The following is a 21,620-nucleotide window of genomic DNA, read 5'->3' on the forward strand; positions in this document are numbered from 1 at the left end:
GGAGCAAACAAACTATTTTTGGCACTTGTTCACCCAAATGAATTTAAGATATTTTTATTATTTTTTCTTGAAATTTTACAGTCAACAAGTGGCGCACAAGCCAAGCCTTTAAAATTTAACTCCAACACTAATATTTATATATATTTACTAACTGTTATAATATATATATGTGTATATATTATAAATGAGTTGGCAAACAACAACACTGACGCACTTGCAATTATAATTCTGAGCCGTTTTTATATTGATTTAGACAAACCTCCACAACGAACACTGCGAACCGCACTGCTCTGAAACTCGTCTGTAACTGAAGGTAAAAGTCGGACTCCAAGCTTAATGAAGCACCCGACCGTATGGTGCTTAGCGGCTCCAGCACCGAAAAAGTCATTGTAATACACATACGATGGCTGGTAAGTCGGTAAGAGCGGGAGGGGAGCAAAAAAGAAAAAAAAAAATAGTAACGAAATAAATGTTCGATGCTGCCAACAATCCGGCTACTGTAGTGGTTGTTGTGACTTCAGTCACAGCAGCGGCTTACACCACATATTTGTGGTAAGCGTGTCTTGGAGCCGCTGGCAACACCAACAGCAGCTTGGCGGCAACGGCGACGGTACACGCTACAACTTAAGCTTATTTCTTTTTTCCATTACTTACCAAACCGCACAACTGACTTCGTTATGCCAACTTATTATTATTGTACTTATTGCTGCACTCGAGCGTGAGTTTTTCTCATCATTAATCTTTTTTGTTTTGGACTATTGTTTATTTAGTTTTTTTATTATTATTATTTGCTTGTTTTTTTTTTTTGTTTTTCTTCTCTCAAGTGATTCAATTATAATTTTCTTTAACATTGAGTTATGCAGACAATACCGTTAGTTACGCTGTTGAATTTGCGGTTGCGGTGCGTTAAGATGACTTTGTTGAATTTTTAAAATACACTCATTCAAAATATGCCAATCATATTTGAAGATTATTATTTTTATATATTTAGATGGAAGGGTGGACCTAGACAATAATTGGAGAAATTATGAATTTTTTTATGTTTTTCATTTCTCCATTGACAATATTCATTATTCTATTTTGAAGTGACTCAGCAGTTGGGAACACAGGTTTATTCCTTTGCCAATATCATTTTAGGTATCTGGCTTTGATAAGTCGAATGCGCCTAATTGTAGGCAATGTGTAAAGAAATTTATTCATTATTTACAAGGAGACTTCATACCTTAAACATACAAGTTCTAAATTATTCTAACCTTACCTTTTCAAATATCTACTTTTTCAAGTTAAAGTATTATTTATGGATGATCAATCGAAGTGTCAAGGGTTTAAATCTCAACCGAGCTGTATATGAAGTTTTAACTGATTAGGCCAGACCTGAGAGTACATTATGTATGTGATTGGCGTTGCAACCGTTTAGCCGGTTATAGCCGAATCGACGATAGTGCGCTACCTGTCTCTCTCCTTCGCAGTTCGGCGCCAGTTGGAGATCCCAAGTGTAACCAGGTCGCTCTCCACCTGGTCCCTCCAACGGAGTGGAGGCCTTCCCCTTCCTCGGCTTCCTCCGGCGGGTACTGCATCGAACACTTTCAGGGCTGGAGTGTTTTCGTCCATTCGGACAACATGACCTAGCCAGCGTAGCCGCTGTCTTTTTATTCGCTGAACTATGTCAATGTCGTTGTATAACTCGTACAGCTCATCGTTCCATCGTCTGCGGTATTCGCCGTTGCCAATGTTCTGAGGACCATAAATCTTGCGCACAATTTTCCTCTCGAAAACTCCTAGTGTCGTCTCATCTGATGTTGACATCGTCCAAGCTTCTGCACCGTAAAGCAGGACGGGAATGATAAGCGACTTGTAGAGCTTGATTTTGGTTCGTCGAGAGAGGACTTTACTGTTCAATTGCCTACTCAGTCCAAAGTAGGTACTCAGTCCTGAGAGTACATTACTAACATGAAAAAGTTTATCTTAAAATTCATTTCTTTCTCAGGACGTTTAAAATTTAAACCAAAAACTTAAACCAATATCTGCTTAAATCCAAAATTCTAATTATTATAATATTTAGGAAAATTATCCCTAGACCACTCTCTTATTTATAAAATTTCTAAAGGTGAACTCACAATTAGTACCACCCTAATAAATATGACTATAAAAACTTCGCTTAAAAGCCAATACATGATGGCCCCCCGTTCGCATGACAACCAACTCTCCCACATTCCCACATATTGACAACTGTTGGTTATTGCCTAGTTGCCACCAGTGACCGGGTTGAGCTTCAATCGCCGCAACACAACTTGTTCAAGTACCTGGTGTGCATGCGCACTTGCATTCATACTGGATTGCATTGCGCACATGCCTACATACCAACATATTAGCGATGTGTATTGACTCAAGTACGAGTTCGTTTGTAGACCGGTTCCAGCGTTTTCTTACTCACTTTCGCTTTTCATTTGCATTCTTTAAATAGCAATGAGGCGTTTACTTGCTTTTTCTTTTTTTTCGCAATTTACTTTTTGCTTTACACTGTCATGTGCAAGTTATGTCGGTTTCTGTATGTAATTATTACATGGATTACATGGCATACAGGTAGGGTGGAGTCGCTGGGTAACAGCTGATAGAAAATCAGTAGAAGAAGAAAGCTAATATTGATTCAGTAGAAGATTGTTGGTTGATTGAGCAACACCGTCAGGATCGGGAAGGACCTCTCCGAGCCGTTCGATACCAAACGAGGTTTCAGACAAGGTGACTCACTATCGTGCGACTTTTTCAATCTACTGCTGGAAAAAATAATACGAGCTGCAGAGCTAAATAGAGAAGGTACAATCTTCTATAAGATGTACATGTACAGCTGCTGGCGTACGCCGACGATATTGATATCATCGGAAGCAACAACCGCGCCGTTTGTTCTGCCTTTTCCAGACTGGATAAGGAAGCGAAGCGTATGGGTCTCGTGGTGAATGATGACAAGACGAAATATCTCTTGCCATCAAACAAACAGTCAGCGCACTCGCGTCTTGGCTCCCACATCATTGTTGACAGTCATAATTTTGTAGTTGTAGATAATTTCGTTTATCTGGGAACCAGCATTAACAACACCAACAATGTCAGCTTCGAAATCCAACGCAGAATCACTCTTGCCAACAGGTGCTACATTGGACTGAGTAGGCAATTGAAAAGTAAAGTCCTCTCTCGACGTACCAAAATCAAACTCTACAAGTCGCTCATTATTCCCGTCCTGATGTATGGCGCTGAAGGGTGGACGATGACAACATCCGATGAGACGACTCTTGAGGTTTTCGAGAGAAAGGTTTTGCGCAAGATTTATGGTCCTCTAAACTTTGGTAACGGCGAATTCCGCAGACGATGGAACGATGAGCTGTACGATTTATAAAACGACTTTGGCATAGTTCAGCGAATAAAAATACAGGGGCTACGCTGGGTAGGTCATGTTGTACGAATGGATGAAAACACTCCAGCTCTGAAAGTGTTCGATGCAGTACCCGCTGGAGGAAGCCGCGGAAGAGGACGACCTCCACTCCGATGGAAGGATCAAGTGGAAAGTGACCTGGCTTCACTTGGTGTTTCCAGTTGGCGCCAAAAAGCAAAAATGAGAAACGAGTGGCGCGCTCTGGTGAATTCGGCTATAATCGCGAAGAAGAAGGCTATATATATAGAAGAAGACGCCATAACAGCATTTGGTAACGAAAGGATTTTGACTAGGTGAAGAATCGGCTTTATAAATATGGTCGCCAAGATCTGGTTTTTAGAGCTCTAAAAAGTGGACTCTTTGTTGTGGCACAGATACTTTCGGATCTTACCTTGGCAATAAGACAATTAGATACCTCTCAGTGTATTTCAGATATAGACGAGTTTCTCATAAAATTTATCTATCCTTGGAAGATGGTTCAAGACTTATAAGATCTTTCATTTATCAGTTGAAAATATGTTAATATTAGAAAGAGCTCTGCCCAACATCTAGATGTTTGGGGTATCATCGTAAGTATATGTATCGAAATATTACCACCCTCTCTACGAATAGAGTATATCATCTGGTTGATATAAGTTCAACATCCCCGATTTAATTGGACAACCGAAATTTTTAGATATTTATGCGCTTGGAATACAGTGAGAGAACTATGAAAAAGAACGGAGATAGAGCTCATGGCACATGAATCGAACGAGCGATATTTTGAAGGCGAATAAGTCACCGAGTGAGAACAAGAACCAGTTTGTCCTATGTGAACTATATTGAACGCGCTAAAGTATAAGTGATGCGAAGCTTACTGAGCCTGAAACGAAGAACCACGTCATGTCCGAAATCAGATATGAAGTCTCATTGAATCCGAAACGAAGTATCAAAGTGATAATTAAATTGAACTGAAGAATCAAGATGAGATGATCATGGAATCCGAATCGAACTACTTGTGCCTGAAAAAACACGAGACCGGGCTAATTTGAATTCGAATCGAAGTGTCAGAATTGTTATTGATAACAATTTAACGGAAAGTGTATCCGAACCGAATTTCGAAAGTATACAAAAAAACGAGATCGAAAGACTAATAGGAACCCAATGTGGTTGAATCAAAGTACTGGAAGCTGAGGTTAGATTTCGACAGGGGTATGAACCTTAAGTAATTCCACTTTAGTTGACTATGAACTAGCTAAATAATTGCAAAAAACATGGTTTATAAATGATTCGGGGGTAAGGGTGACATTCTTAGGGTCTCGGACATAAACATTAGAGGCACTTCTGACCGAGTATATAGGCGATATATTCTTCAACCCGAACATGGAAAATTCCTTAACCGACATGTCGGCCTGAGGGACTAAGTAAAGCTAAGAAGCATGTATTTAAAAAGTATTTATATAAATATACATATTTACATAGATACATATATATACAAACTTAGCGCCGATTTTAAATTCATTTATGCACCAAATTCGAGATTGTCGTAAATATCGCAAGTTTTTCTCTTTTTTTTCAGCAGCAACAGCAGCAAAGTGCCCATGCCGGTTTTAAACTCGTAAATTCATGCGCTTACCACGACTATTACATATGCGAAAGAGTGTGCGAGTGTGTGTGTGTTTGCGATTGTTATGACCAACTATTGCCGCCGATTGCAACGACCGATGATGACCAGCAGCGTTTAACGACGATTTGCGAATTGCGATGATTGCTTTTCGCTCCGTTAGCTGCACTTCAACCCAGTTTGAATTAATCGCAGCGCAACGCTAAATCCACTATCCAGCAAGCAAATCAATTCATTGCAATATTTCAGCCGTTGCAATGCAGCGGCGTGTTGTTGTTGTGCTACTATTGTTGTTGGTGTTATTACAGCGCTGTTGCTGTTGGCAATGTTGCCTTGCGACTCATCAATACAAATGCTGCAATGGTTGGTGATGGCATCGGAGTCAGCCACCACATGCACAAGCATATGTGAATACATATATATTCTTACATATATCCAATATATAGTACATATATTCGATATATTACCCCACAAAAGCACACAACCACACATCTGAGTATAAATGTCTGTCTGTCTGCTCTTGCAATTGCTTCGATTTGTTTCCAATGTTCGCTTATTGAAAAGCATACTCAAACGCTGTGTTGTTGTTGTTGTTGTTATATTAATATTTGTTGTTGATTGCAGCCCAAACTCTTCGTTTCTTGATCACTTCCATCTTTTGTGTCTCTGAATTACACTGACCACTGCTTGGCAGCGGGTTTAAAGTGGCCACTTCAATTCTCCCCCCTCCCCCTCACTGCGCTCTGCCTTGTCATCTCGCCACGATGTTGTGCGATTTATGGCTCCCCTTCAGCGCCATTCAACGGTATTCAATTGCAGCCTGTTCAGTCTGGCATTCTGCGCTCAGCACACAGCTGCCAATTGCCTGGTGGCTATTTCGATTTTCATTAGCGGAAAATTCGGTTCGATGGCTGCATGTTGAAGGTTATTTTTGTTTATTATTTACCTAATATTATTTTTGAGACCCCTACGGTTTAGGTTTTCAGATTTTTGTTTTTTTTTACAGCTTTGCAATGCTTTGAAGAATTACCGGTTTGGAATCAGTCCCATCAGTTTTCAATATATATATGTGTGTGTTTGTATGCTATCAATGAGCTTAAAAAATCAACGGTTGATTCATAAAATATTTGGCCATTCAGCACTTGACACTGACAATCTGTGGGAGAACTATTGCTCCACATTATTCTTGTTTTTTCAATGCTTTTCAGTGATTGCAATCTTCTAACTTTTGTGGAGTTGGAAGTGTTTGTGCATAGTTATGATTAACGGTATTCGAAGGACGCGTTAATAACAACTTTGAATTTTAAAATAGTTTCTTGTCGATGTTTTACAGGGTCAGAGGCCAAACCTTTTGTAAAGATGATGGCATAGATCCCTCTGCACGCAAATCAAGTGATCATTCTCGTCATTCAAATCTTTCAAAAATACATATCGATTTTTTTTTCATTTTGTCAGAAACCCTAGAATATTCCGGAATTAGTGGTAGAGGGATTTCTGACCTAGGTTGCGTTAGTATAATAGTTTTCTCTTCGTTACTACGTTACATTTTATCAACTTTGCTTCCAAGAACATGAAACAGTTAGCAAATAATATTAAGAATTATTTTCTTTTGTTAGCTGTCTTTTTGAAAAAATTAAAAATCAGATCCATTTCTGCTTTCTTTGAACTGCCTGATTGACTTCGACGTCAACATCGTATTTTGAAGGATTGATCGTTAGTTTAACATATCGATCACAAGCCTTATTCGGGATATCCTTGCATTACTTTAGAGAATTCCAGTCGAAACAGATATTTCAGTTTCGGAACTCGAAAAATCCACTGAAGGTTTAATCTGCCGAAATCCGGAGATCACGACTCCTTATAACTTAACTCATAGTACATATACCGTTTGATCCGGCGGAACGGACTAAAACACGCGTCTTCTCATCAGTAATTTTGGTATTGAATACGAGGCATAAGGCGGCGCGCTTACCACCAAGTGTTCCGCGATCTCACAAATCTTACGATGTGCTAAAGTAGACCTCTAAAATACTTCTTGAGAATTATATGGAATATCAGGTCCCTTCTGGTTAGATAGCTCAGACTGCTGCAGAAACGGATTAAGTTAACGATATATTCAGTTAGACCTACAATTAAAAAAAAATTATCTGAAGTCCATCGAAGCAATATTTCAATCTCATACATAATTTTCGTTGGATCGCAGATTAACCCAGTAATTTTTACGGAGATAATTTTAGAGTATGAATTTACCATAACATAAACCTAACCTAATTCATAACCCTTTAATATAAAATTTCCAGGGCGAACATAATTATTCAGTTTCATAGGATCGCAGTGAAGGAATTCACCAATTCAAGGACAGACACGATCCCTATTTGATAAAAGAGGTCTTAAATAATGAAATCTTTAGAGGTATGTATTACAATTTTATTACAAATTATTTTAAAGCCATCGCAAAGTTGTACTAAGGGGGTCATCCCATAAGATGGGCTCAAAAAATCGAGCTTTCAAAAATTTCTTTCTGAACACGTCCAGAATACGGTAGTAAAGTGATTTTTAATAATTCGAAGTCGTTTTAAAGATACAGCAGTTAGAAGAAAGAGCTGTTCGAAACGCACAGTTGGCAGCCGGAAACTTTGAACGCGTTTTTTCTCAAAAAATTTCTCCATCGTATCTCTAAAACTGCTTGAATTTTGTAGAGTACACTCAGAACATGTTAACGCATGGAAGGGACTATCAATCAAAAATTCCCAAAATTTCATTTTTTTTGGCAAAAAATTAAAAAAGGCAAAATTCTCATTTTTTTTCAAATGTCTACCAGAAGTCCAATTTTCGGTATAGTAATTTCTTAATCCATTCTATGCATTTAAACTTACATATTAAAACATTTTTTTTGTTTCCGATAAGCCGAAATCATGAGGATAGTCCTACCATCCTTTTTTCATTTAAACTTAAGGTTTTATCTATTTATTGGTTGTACAAAAAAAATTCCAAAAAAAACTGGCCGTCACATAGGATGGCCCCCTTAAGGGGTTACATAGGTTTCGTCAACATCTCAAGAATATTATCCTAAATTTTCAAGTCGATCCGAATAATAGTTTCGGAGATACAGCCTTTGCAAGGTGTGCGCTCCAAGTTAGGTATTGTTGTTACTCATAACTGTAAACGCGTTTTTCTCGGAACGGTATTTTCAAAATCGGTTGTCAAGTTTTCTCGAAAACTACTCAACCGATCTTGATGAAATTTCGCACAAGTGTTCGAGATACAATTTACTCGTGCTTGAACAAAGGATTTTATTTTTTTTTTTAATTACAACTATTTAAAAAAAAAAAAAAAAAAAAAAAAAAAGTAAAGCAAATTTGACCGAAATTTTTTATTTTTTTGGGTAAAATGTCTGCTAAAATTCCACATTTTACTTTTTTTTGTCTTTCCTTCGTTCAAGCACGAGTTTATAATCTTATCTAAAACACTTATTTTTGTTTTTTTTTTTCTTTTTGGATGATCCTGTCATGAGTTATGCTGACAACGCGAACACACCTTTTTTCCGAGGGATCACCGGAAATGACGGCACAATGGACGAGTTTTAATTTTTTTTTTTTAATTTCAGAAATAATTCTTTATATATGTATCTATAAGACAGAAAAATGTTTGAATTAAATAAATAATTTTTTACATAAAAAAAATATTGAAAATATGCCATTTTTACCCGGCAAAACCCATGTAACCCCTTAAGAAAAATGAACTACAGGCCAAAGAATCTTACATCTCAAAACCTCGTCATGAGCGAAGGATTTCCGAATTGTTTACACAAACATTATCATTGTCGGTGAGATCATGGTAAGGATGTATCTACTCTAAAAGAAGTAACGGAGCGAAACTGTCATAAACTGTTTTTCTATGATTTTTGAGTAGGCCAACCTTTCAACTGTTAGTTGGCTTAGGCATAAATTGAGTAACAAATTTCAAAATACATATATTATTTGTCGCCACAACAACACATTAGAATTGTTTTATTACTTTAACGCTTCGTTGTTGTTGTTGCGCATGCGCATTTATGGTTTGAGAAATGGAGCGAATTAGTGCGTAACCAACGAGCATTAACGACGACAATCTTATCGCTGCATTGCGATCAACTCATTATAAATGCAGATTTACAGTTTTCCTTCTTCTCTTTCGGTTTAGCGAGCAGACTCAGACTCACACCATTGTTTTAATCAATTAAAGCTTAGCGACAACCACAATGCATTCAAATAAATGAAATTATTTAACAAATTTTGACTACACGCTTGCCTCAACATTATGAAGACAATAAGGCACACGGGTTTCACGGGTCGTATACGCAACATCCGCTGGTGCGATAGACAACAGACAATGGGCAATTTACGCTGTTCATGGACAACTGTAGCTAGCTGGTGAGCTTATTTAGCGTTTTAATGGGCTGCAGTTGTTAGTTAAACATTAACTAGCCTCTAGCCCTCAAATTTAGTTAAGTGATTTTAACTGGAGTTGACTAATGAAAGCAACTTCTTTCGAACATAAACTCTGCTACTTCGATGGAACTTCGTACAATCTTCCAAACTAAAATTGTATCCAGAGGTGCGGCTGACGCTGGATTCTTTGAAGACTCGAGAGGTGAAATACGTCAATACCCTTGCCGAATATTATCAGAACCGTCGGACCACACATATTCATTAGTTCTATAATTCTACATCATCTCTACAACATTTATCTTGCAATACCCGACCCCAGAAAATGGACCTCATAAAAATCATATGCTCCAGAATTCATAAGGAATGCTGGACAATTGGGTCAAAACGGGCACACAAAGATCGATAGTTAGAGACATATGTGGACTCTTTGCACACGATACGTTGGAGATATCAGCTTTTAGAATTTACTGGTTGTATTGACCTGAATAATGTAAATTCCTAGCATACCGTGTCCCATTCGTACTGTATTTTATCGAATGGTCCCAGGCTATTGTTGGAAATTCCCATCTCTCAATACTGTACTTTTGGATTTTCCATGAATACCAATAGAAGTGTTGTAGTCAAATATGTCTCAGAAGATCATCATAACCCGGAGGTCTCAGAGAAAAAATGTCAAGCCCACATAGGAAAAAGATAGCATCCGAAGTTAAGACTCTCACCGGACTATATATAGTTTTATTCCGATATAGGATAATATGACAAATGAAACAGACGGTTTAACCAAAAGTTGTTTTGATTTGAAAAATTTATCAACACACAAATATGTTTTCTAGCTGAGCTCCTAAAACGTTGAAGATGCAGTGGAAGTTGTTTTGGAAGTGATGTAATGGCAAAATGGTGAGATGAGAGGAGATATTCATATGTATGTATCTCAACCTTTTTTTACCTTGTTTAACCTTATTTTTCTCAAAACTGTGTTTTGAAAGTCGGTGGCCAAGAGTTTTCGGAAATGGCCTAACCGATTTTCTAGTACCTAATCGAAAATTTTTTTATAACCGATAAAAATTGTTTTTTAGCCTCGATTTAAGGTCAAAATTAAAGCAATAAATCGATTTTTTTAAGGCAGTAGTCTGCTTTACAGGCTTCAAAAAATCGATTTTTTTGTTTTGTTTTAAATCTCTTCCAAAACTATCCAAGAATATGTCTTTAAAATTCCAAAGGCCAATTCAACATATTTTCGTATCTAGAGCTATTTTAGTGGACGAGCGTCGAGCAAGAGCGAATGATTTGCTTCGACTGTTTCAGATGCATCGCACGATCTCCATCACCGGCACCGATTTACAAGTGCAGACTCCAGGCGCTCCAAAAAAATACTTACAACTTTTACAAAAAATTTCAATATTTTTTAATTACAAATATTGTTTTTTAAGCCTTAAATATAGTACACTATCGTCTTAAAATTCCGTTTACCGCAATAATTTCCTTCCCTTTCAAAAAAATTGTAAAAAAACGTTTTTTTTGGGCTTCTAAAGCAGACTACTGCCTTAAGCCACCATTTTGTCAAAAAATTGTTTTGTGTATTCCTTCGATTAATTACAATATAATAAATTACGAAATCCGTTAGATTTTTTCATTACAGATGATCCCCTTCAGAGATGTAGTGGTCACCGTAAAACGCCTTTTTTGGAAGGGGTTCCTGGAGATCTGCTGTAACAGTTCAAAAACTGTTATTTTTACGAATAAAAAATTATTCAATACTCTTAGAATAATAAATTTAGAAGTTTTCTCAGGAAAAATTAAAAAAAAATCATTTTTTGGGGCCCTAACCCCCTAAAAGCGGTCAACAATGCAAGTGTCACACCTAACCAATGTGAGATTCGAATACCAACACTGATCAAGAGGAAGCTGTTAATGCCCAAAAAAGCCATTGATCAGATAAAATTCGAGTCTGAAGGTCCGGAGAAAAAAGGTCATCAAGAGATTTTGCAACAAGTTTTTCATTTTATAGCGATATAATGGATTCCAATATTTTTGTAGTAATAATAGATCTTTTTTTTCAGTTAACAGGACTTATCCGAGTTCAATCTGCTTACTTTGAACCAATTGTTGTGGGAAAAAATATAGAAATACTTTTGGTTAACGGTTTTCCTCAGATGGACCAATACGATTTTCAATAATAACCGTTATAATCTAAAAAATTAAAAAAACATGTAAATTACCTTAAATTACTTCCCAACAGCAATTTAATCCATTAAAAGGTTTCTTCTAAATAAATTCCTTGACCATTTCTCTTATAACAAAGCCGAATGAATTATTCAATTACTATGCTGAGGTTTTCAAATCCAACAATTTTCAGATGTGTATTTCAAAATATTTAGAATCTACAAGTATTTTCATAGATACATGAGTACATTGAAGAAAAACATATATAAATTAGTATAATTACCAAAAAGTGTCGCCTTTATTATTGAACGCCATTCCGCGTACAAATAGTTATTATGCAATTATCGAAACAATTCGCGAAAACAAAAATTCAATTATCATTATATTTTTAAATTATGCTTGCTTGGTTAACCATGGTTTGTCCTTGGTTTGAGACTACATTAAAATGGATGTGAGCCAACTTGCCGGTCTATTTTTTGGCTGCAGTATGATGACGCCACACTAAGGCATAGTAAACTAAATCCAGTTATGCACTTACATTTATAAAGACTATATATTTGCAAATGTGTGTGTAAATGATTGACATACATTTGGGTTTAAAATAATTTGAAGAAGGAGTTGTGTGTGTCATTTACCCAATTGCGCTCTAAAATTCACGTCGATGATATTTGTCCGGATCAAAGTATGAGGTGACAACAACACGATCGCTGAATTTACGTCCAGTCAACGCCTGCTGAGCCTTCTGACAATCCATCACCGAATTGAATTCGACAAATACTTTACCACAACCGGGCACATCGACCCCCTCAATGGGGCGTGGTATCTCCACGCTGCGCACCACACCATACTTATTGCATTCCTCTTTGATATCCTCCAAAATGTCTTCGTACTCCTCCTCGTCACGCAACTCATCCGGCGTGACCATGTTCAGCAAGCACAGCACCTCAGTGGGTGGTCCGGAGGTGCCGACCATTGAAAGACCCGGTACTTGTATCATGACCGGCGCTGCAGTGGTGGCGCTATTCTGTGCGTTCTTAGCGCCAACGCTAGCGCGTTGTACAATCAGCTTTTTATCGCCCAACTGCATGCCATTTAGACCAGCAATAGCCTACAGGAGTAAAAAATAAATAAAAAATTATTAAAAATAAATAAAAAAAAAATATTTTAAAAAAAATATATATTTAAAATAAATAAAAAAAATAAAAAATTCATAAAAAGACTAATAATTATTTCAAATATATAATAAAAAATTATTTAAAAAAAATAAAAAATTATTTAAAAAAAAAAATAAAAAATTATTTAAAAAAAAAAATAAAAAATTATCTAAAAAAAAATAAAAAATTATTTAAAAAAAAAATAAAAAATTATTTAAAAAATATTAAAAATTATTAAAATAAAAAATATTTTTTTTAATATTAAAAATTATTTTAAAAAATTCAAAATTTTTAAAAAATATTCAAAATTATAAAAATAATTTAAAATTAATTTTAAAAAATTAATAAAAATAAATAAATAATTATTTCAAAAAAATTAATAAATAATTATTAAAAAAAAAATATTAAAAATAAATAAAAAATAATTAATAAAAATATGTAAAATAAATAAAAAATTCATAAAAAAAACTAAAAAAAATAAAAAATTATTTCAAATAAATAAAAAAAATCTTTTATAAAAATTATTTAAAAAAAAATAAAAAATTATTAAAAAAAAATAAAAAATTATTTTAAAAATTATAAAAATTATTTAAAAAGACAATAAAAAATTATTTTTTTTTAATATTAAACAATACTAAAAAAATTAAAAATTATAAAAATAATTTAAAATTAATTTAAAAAAAAATTATTAAAATAAATAAATAATTATTAAAATAAATAAATAAATAATTAAAAAAAAAAAATAATTTTTTTAAATAAAATTAATAAATAATGATTAAAAAAATTAATAAAAAATAAATAAAAATATGTATTTAAAAAAAAATTATTTAAAAAAAATAAAAAATTATTTAAAATAAATAAAAAAATTCATAAAAAAATAAAAAATTTAAATAATTAAAAATTAATTTAAAGAAAAAATTAATAAAAATAAAAAAATAATTATTAAAAAAATTAATAAAAAGTAAATAAAAATTAATTAATACAAATTAAATAAAAAATTAATAAAAGAAATATAAAAATTATAAAAAAATAAATTAATACAATTAATAAAAAAATATTTAAAAAATCAATAAGAAAAATGTATTAAAAATTAATTTATAAAAAATAATAAGAAAAATTAATTTAAAAAAAAATATTAAGAAAAATTAATCAAAAGTTAATTTAAAAAATAATAAAAAACTAATAAAAAAGCATTTATTTTTGTTGCTTACCTGATCGGTTATGCTGTGATCCACATACTCGGAGAATGCATAACCTTTGCTCAAACCAGTGGCGGCATCCTTAACCAGATTGAAAGCGCGCAATTGACCGAAGGAGAGTAACAACTCTTTGACCTGGCGGAGTTTAGAAAGCATACGAAATTAATTTGTGCTGTTAATGTGTTTGGGTGTTTAGCAAAAGAAAAACATTGTTTTGGAATTGTAAAAAATTGACAGCTTCGAACTTTGTACTGTTAATTGTCATTAAAAAAAGAGCTATTTGCAATTCCACAGCATTTATACGAGTATGTATGTAGGTATGTCACACTTTAATGGGAGTGCATGTCCTTCCACCACCTAAAACAAAATAACATTGGGATTGGCTAAACGAAATTGTCGACATTGATTTGTAGTTTGATTTTTGTTTTTTTTTTGGTACTTAGTATGTTATTCTGAAAAGTTCCTGTAGAGAATGGAATTTGTTGTCAATTTTTATAAACTTGCCTTTTACACCGACAATTTGCATGCATTGCAATTTCACTGCATCGACACTCGCACGCACTCACTGAAGTTTCTCACACCGCATATTGTACTCGCAACTTAATGCACACGCAAGAAAGAAGGTTGGTTTGTGTGTGTGTGTGGTTTTGTGTTTTTGTGGTAGGTGCGTGCAGTGGGCATGGTCGATGCAACTGCAACAAAATCGAAAGTGAACCTTCGAACGAGTTCTTTTTGCTGTGGTGTATGATGCAACCTAAGCTACAATAACCAAACAATCAAAGAGACAATTAATACAAGTTTTGACAACAAATCTAGTTAGGTAGATATGTAAATACATATAAACAAAGAAAAGTAATACATTCAAAATGTAGCTCATCATAAACGTTTCTGTTTTTTTTTTCTTTTTGTTTTGTTTGTAAACAAATCATGCTAGCCGAAAGTTTTAATTTAAGCGCGTTGTTGAGACTGGAGCTGAAAAAATGAAGCTGTAAGAAGAGCTGAAAAAGTGAAATTTGGTGCTGAAAATCTGAAAACCGATGCAGAATGACTGCGCTGAAATTTAAGCTGAAAAAGGAATTCAAATGATAACTAAATTTGGAACGCATGTAGCGCTGCTTGACTGCAACCGCATTTGGTATACTGGATACGCCTAAAATGCTACAGGGGAAAAATTAAATAGATTTTTTTTTTGGAAGTTCGCTTTCTTTAGTTTAGAATTCATGTATGCCCGTATCCGCACTGCCTCATAAACTGTGGCAAAAAAACTTTACAATTACATTATTCTGCATATATTTGGTAAATTACAACAATCGGCCAACTTACCTGCTCTTCATTCAAATAATTTGGTAAGCCACCAATGAAAATCTTGTGCGGCGAATCTGGCACAACGGTGGAAATGACGCCATTAGCTGTAAATAAATATGTATATAAAAATATCAATTAAATATAATTAAACATAAAAAAATATTAATAAGGTAATATACATATATGATTGAATAATTTATATTTTATTTTTTGTTATTTTTTATTTTTTTATATTTTTTTAATTTTTAATTTTTTTTTATTTTATTTTTTTTTTATATTTTTTAATTTTTTATTTTATTATTTTTTTATATTTTTTAATTTTTTATTATTATTTTTTTAATTTTGAATATTTTATTTATTTTCATTTTTTGATTTTATTTATTTTTATTTTTTTATTTTTATTTATTTATTTTTATTTATTTATTTGTATTTTTTATTATTATTTTTATTTATTTTTTAATATTTATTTTCTTTTTATTCTTTATTTTAATTTTTTTACTTACTTTTTTTTTCTTTGTTTATGTTTTTATTTATTTTTTTATTTATTTAATTTTTTTATTTTTTTATTTATTTCTTTTTTTTTTTTTTATTTAGTTCTTTTTTTATTTTTTTATTTATTTCTTTTTTTTTATTTTATTATTTATTTTCATTTTTTTATATATTTTTTACACTTTTTACTCACCCACTGGCGCTGTTATTGGCGGCGCATCAGCCACACCTGGCATGGGTTGATAATCATGCGGACGCCGTATCTTCAAACTCTGTCCCTTAAAATTGATGCCATCGAATGCCATTGCCTGTGTGGTTTCGTCAGTCGAACGGAATTCTAAGAATGCGAAATTCTTATCCAAGTTTATCTGGCATGCTAGCACTGGACTACCAGCCGCTTGTGCCAGACCAGTCAAGTGCATTTGTTGATTGAAGAATTCCATCATTTCATCTTCGGTTACGCCGAATGGTATATTGCCTACGTAGAGACGACGTGCTTGTCGTGTTATGGTCGAGCCCACAACCGGCACGGCAGCTTGTGGTATTTCGGGTACAGCATTTGCCGGTATTTGACCGGCTGCCTGCATTGCTTTGTACTGCATTGGGGTGATGTGTTCAAAACCTGGTGGTGGCACATCCCAATATAGAGAGGGTTTTCTTCGGCGCGAACGTGTGTGCCGATCACGGCCGCCTCCGCCACCTCCACCAGCACCGCCTTCACGCTTACGATCGCGTGAACGTGAACGACGATAATCGCGTTCGCGGTCGCGCTCCCTTGAACGCGATCTATGGCGGCGCCTATCACGGTCTGCAAAAAAATGCATACATATATATTTACACTTAAGTACACGCGTTGTTCATAGTTATAAAACTTCACAAATACTCACCTTCTGAGCCCATTATTATAGCTACTTGTAGTTATTCAATTATAATTTTTATACTTAACACAAATTATTTTCACAATAATTAGTTTATATTATATATTTTGATGCACAATTATTGAGAAATTACAATTTTCTTACGGAAGTATGCACAAGCCGAAATCGTTTGCGAAGAGTTTTCTGACAGACGCTACGCACAAATGTCAAATGAAAAGTAAGAGAGACAAATATATAGGCAAACGTCAAAGGCTTTACGATTTGGTTGCCACATTTAACAGGGTTGCCACCATTTAAAATTAAGTGGAATAGAAATAACTTTTATGAATAATTAATTTGATAAACCATTTATTTCAAAATTATTTATGGGAATATAGAAATTGGCATCACTGTTAAAGGCAAAACGAATTCGCTGTGGTTAAAATTTTAACTAATTCTTCTAAAATCATAATAAAAAGGTGTTTTTGAAACTATTTCTGAAAAAACAATTAGTAAAAATACATGTATCCAAAAAAGGGAAAAATAAATATAATATCAAACGAATTTAGTGAGTTTTGGTTATTTGGAAAATAATGTTTATTATGATTAACATCAAAACAACAGAAAAACTAAAGACTGCCTTAATACTAAATATACATAAAACATTCTTATGGCAACACTGACATAAACAGCTGTGTACATTATTTTGTTTACAATCTTCCAATTTGTGATGAGCTATGAGCGTGAAAATTTTCCTGCCGACTTTTCTTTTCCACACGAAAAAAGACTGTGACATATATGGAGAAATACAAATCAATGAAAATAATGCAGTTTCCTATTTTATTATTGCGCATCGCGATTATCAAAATGACAACACATCGACGCTTTCCACTAAAAGCTTACGACACTTGGGCCACATAGTGCGTGCCGGTCCTACATCAGCCATACAACATCGAGATGTTGCAGTAAGCTTTGCTTACGACAGTGAAACGCCAAATATTTATTTGCTTAAATTAAGCATAAAACCGCCGGAGACGACACAAGTAAATGTCTTCCTTTACGATGTGCCAAAAATGTTACAGCTATACGAAAATAGCGTCAATTATGAGGCTAAAGGGCAACCAGCGTCTACTGAAGGAAATGATAAGGAAGCGTCTGATGAATGCAACGACGTTGTATTGTTGTGCCGTCTGTTAAATGAAACTCGTCAACAAAATGCAGTGCATAAAAGCACGATATACAGTATTCTACAAAAATTCATATTTTTACTGCCGAATTTAATAACATTTATATTAATACTATTGCTGGAGTGTAAGCCATGTAAAACATTTATGGAAAAAACATCGATTTACATACACTATTTGGAGTGGCGTAGATTGTGTGAAACTAGGTAAATTTTTTTTTAATTTTAAATAATTAATTGTATTAAAGTAATATCATTTCAGAAAACGTAAACTAAATATAACGGTGGACAAGATACTTGGAGTTAGTGTAATGATTTTCTTACTCTTTTACGTTTCACATCCCGGTGATTACCTGCTAACAACCTCACACGTGAGTATTATACACTATATTTTTTAGTTATACTAATCACTGTGCACAATTAATTTATGCTAGTGGGTCATACAAAAACTGCGCTTGTTACTACGTTCACTTAAAGGCAGTCCCATTGGCTTGAAGCTGAATGAACACCTCAACAATTTCCTGCTCGATTGTTTCAATTATCATGTCGATTTGTGGGCGAAGTTTTTGGGTAATTACAAACGTACAGGAATAAATAAATTAAGCATTAAAATTATTAATAATTCAATCAATTTTCAATTCAAATTTCCACACAGATCTAATAGAACCCATTGTGCGACAACTTTTCGTGCCCATTGCCATGCTTGGTTTTATAGGCATATCCTTTCAGTTAGCATCTTTGCCGGTGTTGATGTCAATAATCGGCTTGCATGCGCATTGTTTTTATATTTACACAGCAGTGTAAGTTGTGCATTGTTTTTGCAACTCTCAATACAAAATATTTTTTATATTAGATTGTACAAAGTGGAGATCAGAGGTATACAAGTGCTTTGGAAGGTGATGCTCGGCAAGCGTTACAATGTGCTTAAGAGTGGGTATTTTTTAAACACATTAAACAACTAATTAATAATTTTGACTTGCAGATCGCGTAGAATCACATAACTATGTAAACCGGCAGTTATATCTAGCGACTATATTCTTTACATCGCTGCTCTTTCTATTTCCAACTGTATTGGTTTACTATGTGGTTTTCACAACGGTAATATTTTTGTTTTTTATTATTAATTTTACTAATCACTAAAAAATTTTTTGTAGTTGCGTCTTTGTATCTATCTCGTAAATTTAGTCGTCGAAGTTTTGCGCCGCAAAATTTTAGAATTCCCTCTCCTGAGTCTACTAAAGTGGTCTGTGGGTCAATTTTATGATATGGGTATGTAATACGCAAACTGTCAATGATTATTAATTTTCATTTAATTTATTTTGTAGAAAGTATACATATCGCTCATATACCACATTCGCCGTCACCTTTGTTGCAACCGCAGAGTACTCAAATGTGTATGTCCGTTTTCAAATTGAGCATACAAAAATCGCCATTAAGTCGGGTGTTCTCATGTGAAAGTGGAATCCTGCAAGAATTTAAATCGGATGAGAAGATGTCAATTAAAAATGCATTTACACGCATGCTTCAAGGAACATTTTAACATTGTTAGTAAACTCGGATATTAATTAATATTGCATCATGTTATGTTTTAAAACAAAAAGTTGACAGTATATTGTTCAAAAATTGAATAATTCTTTAATAAAAATCGGTTTACATTTTATGCATACAAAGCGTATTCTACATGAAATTTAAGTAAATTTAGTTATATACAATGCATACAAAACGAGGAAGAAGGACACGTATTGATAGTTAAAGTGAAGTTATATCTATTTAAAAATCATATGCATTTTCGAGAAAACTTCTTAGTAACTAAAAATACGCACCAAATATTTCTTAAACGTATAAACTTACTGTTATCTTTATACAAAATAGCTAGAGCTCTTTAAATTCAAGCCATCGGAGAAATAACTAATACATTAAAATAATCCTTAGTGGGAAAATTGTTTGGAGTTCTACTATACCGTCGTTCGATTTGCATCACCACCAAGTTTTTGTACAAGCTGTAAGAAAAAAGAAAATAAAAATAAATTTTTGTAAATAAATTTTTTAGCTATATAATTACGACCCTGTAAGCAAAATCTATTACTTATGTTTGCTGTCAACTGTCACACGTTGCTAATACGATTGTGTGAGTGCGACAGCGATAGTGTACCAACAAATTATATTTTACTTCATATTTCTATCAGCTCGTCTGTGGAAGATTTGTACAAATCTCTAAATTCGTGCGAAATGTCGGGATATATTGCCAGGAAGGGTCCCTTGGTCTTTTGTAAGTACATTTGGGTGACATATACAACCAATTATTTCATGACTTAAACTTTTAATAAATCAAGACAAAAACTATATTAGAAATGTCTTGTTCCCATTTGGTTACGTAAATAAAAATGTCTTAATATTTCTAAATAAATAATCAAGTACTCTCTATTTTTAGCAAATTTGGGCAAATGGGCCTATAACTTGTCTGGTTTCAATCAATACGGTGAGTTATTGCAAATACGCTTGTAAAATTTGTGTTGCTCAATAACTAACCTGCAATTCGTACAATGGTTTAATATCACTTATAAATTGACATACCCGTAGGTCTGCACCGTGACGATTGCCTGTATGAGAACGAAGACGTGAAAGAAGCAGTACGTCGCCTACCCCGTAAAGTGTACGACGAACGTAACTACCGTATTATGCGTGCGCTGCATTTGTCCATGACCAAAACAGTTTTACCCAAGGAACAATGGACTAAATACGAAGATGATGTCAAATACTTGGAACCTTATTTGAAGGAAGTTGTTAAGGAGCGCGAAGAACGCGAAGAGTGGAATAAGGACCACTAAGTGCGTGAATTAATCTTAATATACAAAAATGCGATTTATTTAGAGAAGTGTAAATTAAAGAAAATAAATGAATTGAAAATTTGAGATGTTCTTGAGTTCTTGGAGATTACTTGGAAACGCATTTTTATAGTATAGGCATGAGGAGTAAGAGTAACTACATAAGTTTTGAGTATTTTAATAAAAATGAAACTTACCTTTTGTATAAATGGCGCATTCAGTACAGAGCCTAGCACAGGCACCCGCCCTAAGAAATTGATGGCAACTGGGAAGAATCCGCTGCAATTTTAAGTAAATATTTATATAAATGACTAAAATATTAAAAATTATAAATATAGCAACACTTGCCTGAATAACACAAAGAATCCATAGAGTTCAATAACCATGCCTATCATTGGAAAACCAAGTAGTACTACAAAAATTCCGCCAAAAAACGCTGTAGTCCCCTTAACTTTGTGTCTTTGAAAGAAAAACCGGAATGTACGTTGAACACCTATTACACAGGCAAGGCCGCTTAGAAAAAGTAACTAAAATTTGAAAATATGTTAATACAAAATTAAAGATATAGATCTAGTTTTAATATTACATTGCCGATTGCTAATAAACCTTTATCGAATAGAAACAGCACACCCAAAAATAGAAAGGAGACGCCAAATCCGGCCAGGCCAATACCGATTTCTATAAAAAACATGCATATTTAGCCAACATTAGTAACAAACAAGACCAACAGAAAACACGAAGATTTGTGGCAAAAAACCTTTAAGACGGGCTAGTTCAAGACAATATTGACTTACTTTGCAAATCTGTTACTTCAATCATAATGCTTTTTGTGAAATATTTCTTACAACAATGAAAATTACAATTAATTGATATATTCAGCTATTATTTACTACAATTATTTGATGTCTTCCACGTAAACCGAATTTTCTTTTTGTCTACACGAACAGCTGATTCTTCCTTTGCATGACATTCGGAATTTCATTTTGAT

General features: G+C 33.8%; 5 protein-coding genes across 12 annotated transcripts in view; 2 read left to right on the forward strand and 3 right to left on the reverse strand.

Annotated features, from left to right (window-relative positions):
- The window catches only part of LOC105209950 (protein obstructor-E), a 159,694-nt gene extending 159,328 nt beyond the window's left edge, over positions 1–366 (reverse strand). The window contains exon 1 of one of the 7 annotated variants that reach the window (XM_054232513.1): positions 260–366. The gene's annotated coding sequence lies outside the window, so the exon portion shown is untranslated. Of the gene's footprint in view, positions 1–152 lie in introns of all 7 variants that reach the window. The other 6 variants (XM_011180633.3, XM_011180632.3, XM_054232514.1 and 3 more) reach the window with 6 other exon arrangements.
- Positions 367–11,890: 11,524 nt separating this feature from the next.
- Positions 11,891–16,857, reverse strand: LOC105209945 (splicing factor U2AF 50 kDa subunit). The gene is made up of 5 exons (XM_011180616.3): positions 16,655–16,857; positions 15,961–16,575; positions 15,297–15,382; positions 13,986–14,108; positions 11,891–12,728 (listed from the first exon to the last, which is right to left on the reverse strand). The coding sequence occupies exons 1-5, from the start codon at positions 16,665–16,667 to the stop codon at positions 12,267–12,269; spliced, it is 1,299 nt and encodes a 432-aa protein (XP_011178918.1). The 5' UTR covers positions 16,668–16,857; the 3' UTR covers positions 11,891–12,266.
- Positions 16,858–17,168: 311 nt separating this feature from the next.
- Positions 17,169–19,467, forward strand: Pigq_0 (uncharacterized). The gene is made up of 8 exons (XM_011180612.3): positions 17,169–18,014; positions 18,070–18,178; positions 18,242–18,377; positions 18,463–18,607; positions 18,661–18,737; positions 18,790–18,905; positions 18,962–19,076; positions 19,133–19,467. Exons 1-8 carry the CDS (start codon positions 17,362–17,364, stop codon positions 19,345–19,347), a joined length of 1,566 nt encoding a protein of 521 aa, XP_011178914.2. The 5' UTR covers positions 17,169–17,361; the 3' UTR covers positions 19,348–19,467.
- LOC105209944 (vesicle transport protein GOT1B) lies at positions 19,096–21,606 on the reverse strand. 2 transcript variants are annotated; one of them, XR_851614.3, is made up of 6 exons: positions 21,427–21,601; positions 21,219–21,310; positions 20,981–21,159; positions 20,830–20,911; positions 19,659–19,807; positions 19,096–19,272 (listed from the first exon to the last, which is right to left on the reverse strand). XR_851614.3 is itself a non-coding variant. In XM_011180614.3 (6 exons), the coding sequence occupies exons 1-6, from the start codon at positions 21,449–21,451 to the stop codon at positions 19,255–19,257; spliced, it is 435 nt and encodes a 144-aa protein (XP_011178916.1). In that variant the 5' UTR covers positions 21,452–21,606; the 3' UTR covers positions 19,096–19,254. The 2 variants fall into 2 exon arrangements, 1 of the variants encoding a protein (XP_011178916.1); XM_011180614.3 differs by having other exon boundaries at positions 19,769–19,807; positions 21,427–21,606.
- Positions 19,924–20,719, forward strand: LOC105209943 (cytochrome b-c1 complex subunit 7). Its single transcript, XM_011180613.3, has 3 exons — positions 19,924–20,076; positions 20,239–20,286; positions 20,388–20,719. The coding sequence occupies exons 1-3, from the start codon at positions 20,037–20,039 to the stop codon at positions 20,633–20,635; spliced, it is 336 nt and encodes a 111-aa protein (XP_011178915.2). The 5' UTR covers positions 19,924–20,036; the 3' UTR covers positions 20,636–20,719.
- Positions 21,607–21,620: the final 14 nt, after the last annotated feature.

The sequence above is a fragment of the Zeugodacus cucurbitae genome, chromosome 5, assembly GCF_028554725.1.
Source record: "Zeugodacus cucurbitae isolate PBARC_wt_2022May chromosome 5, idZeuCucr1.2, whole genome shotgun sequence".
NCBI lineage: Eukaryota > Metazoa > Arthropoda > Insecta > Diptera > Tephritidae > Zeugodacus > Zeugodacus cucurbitae.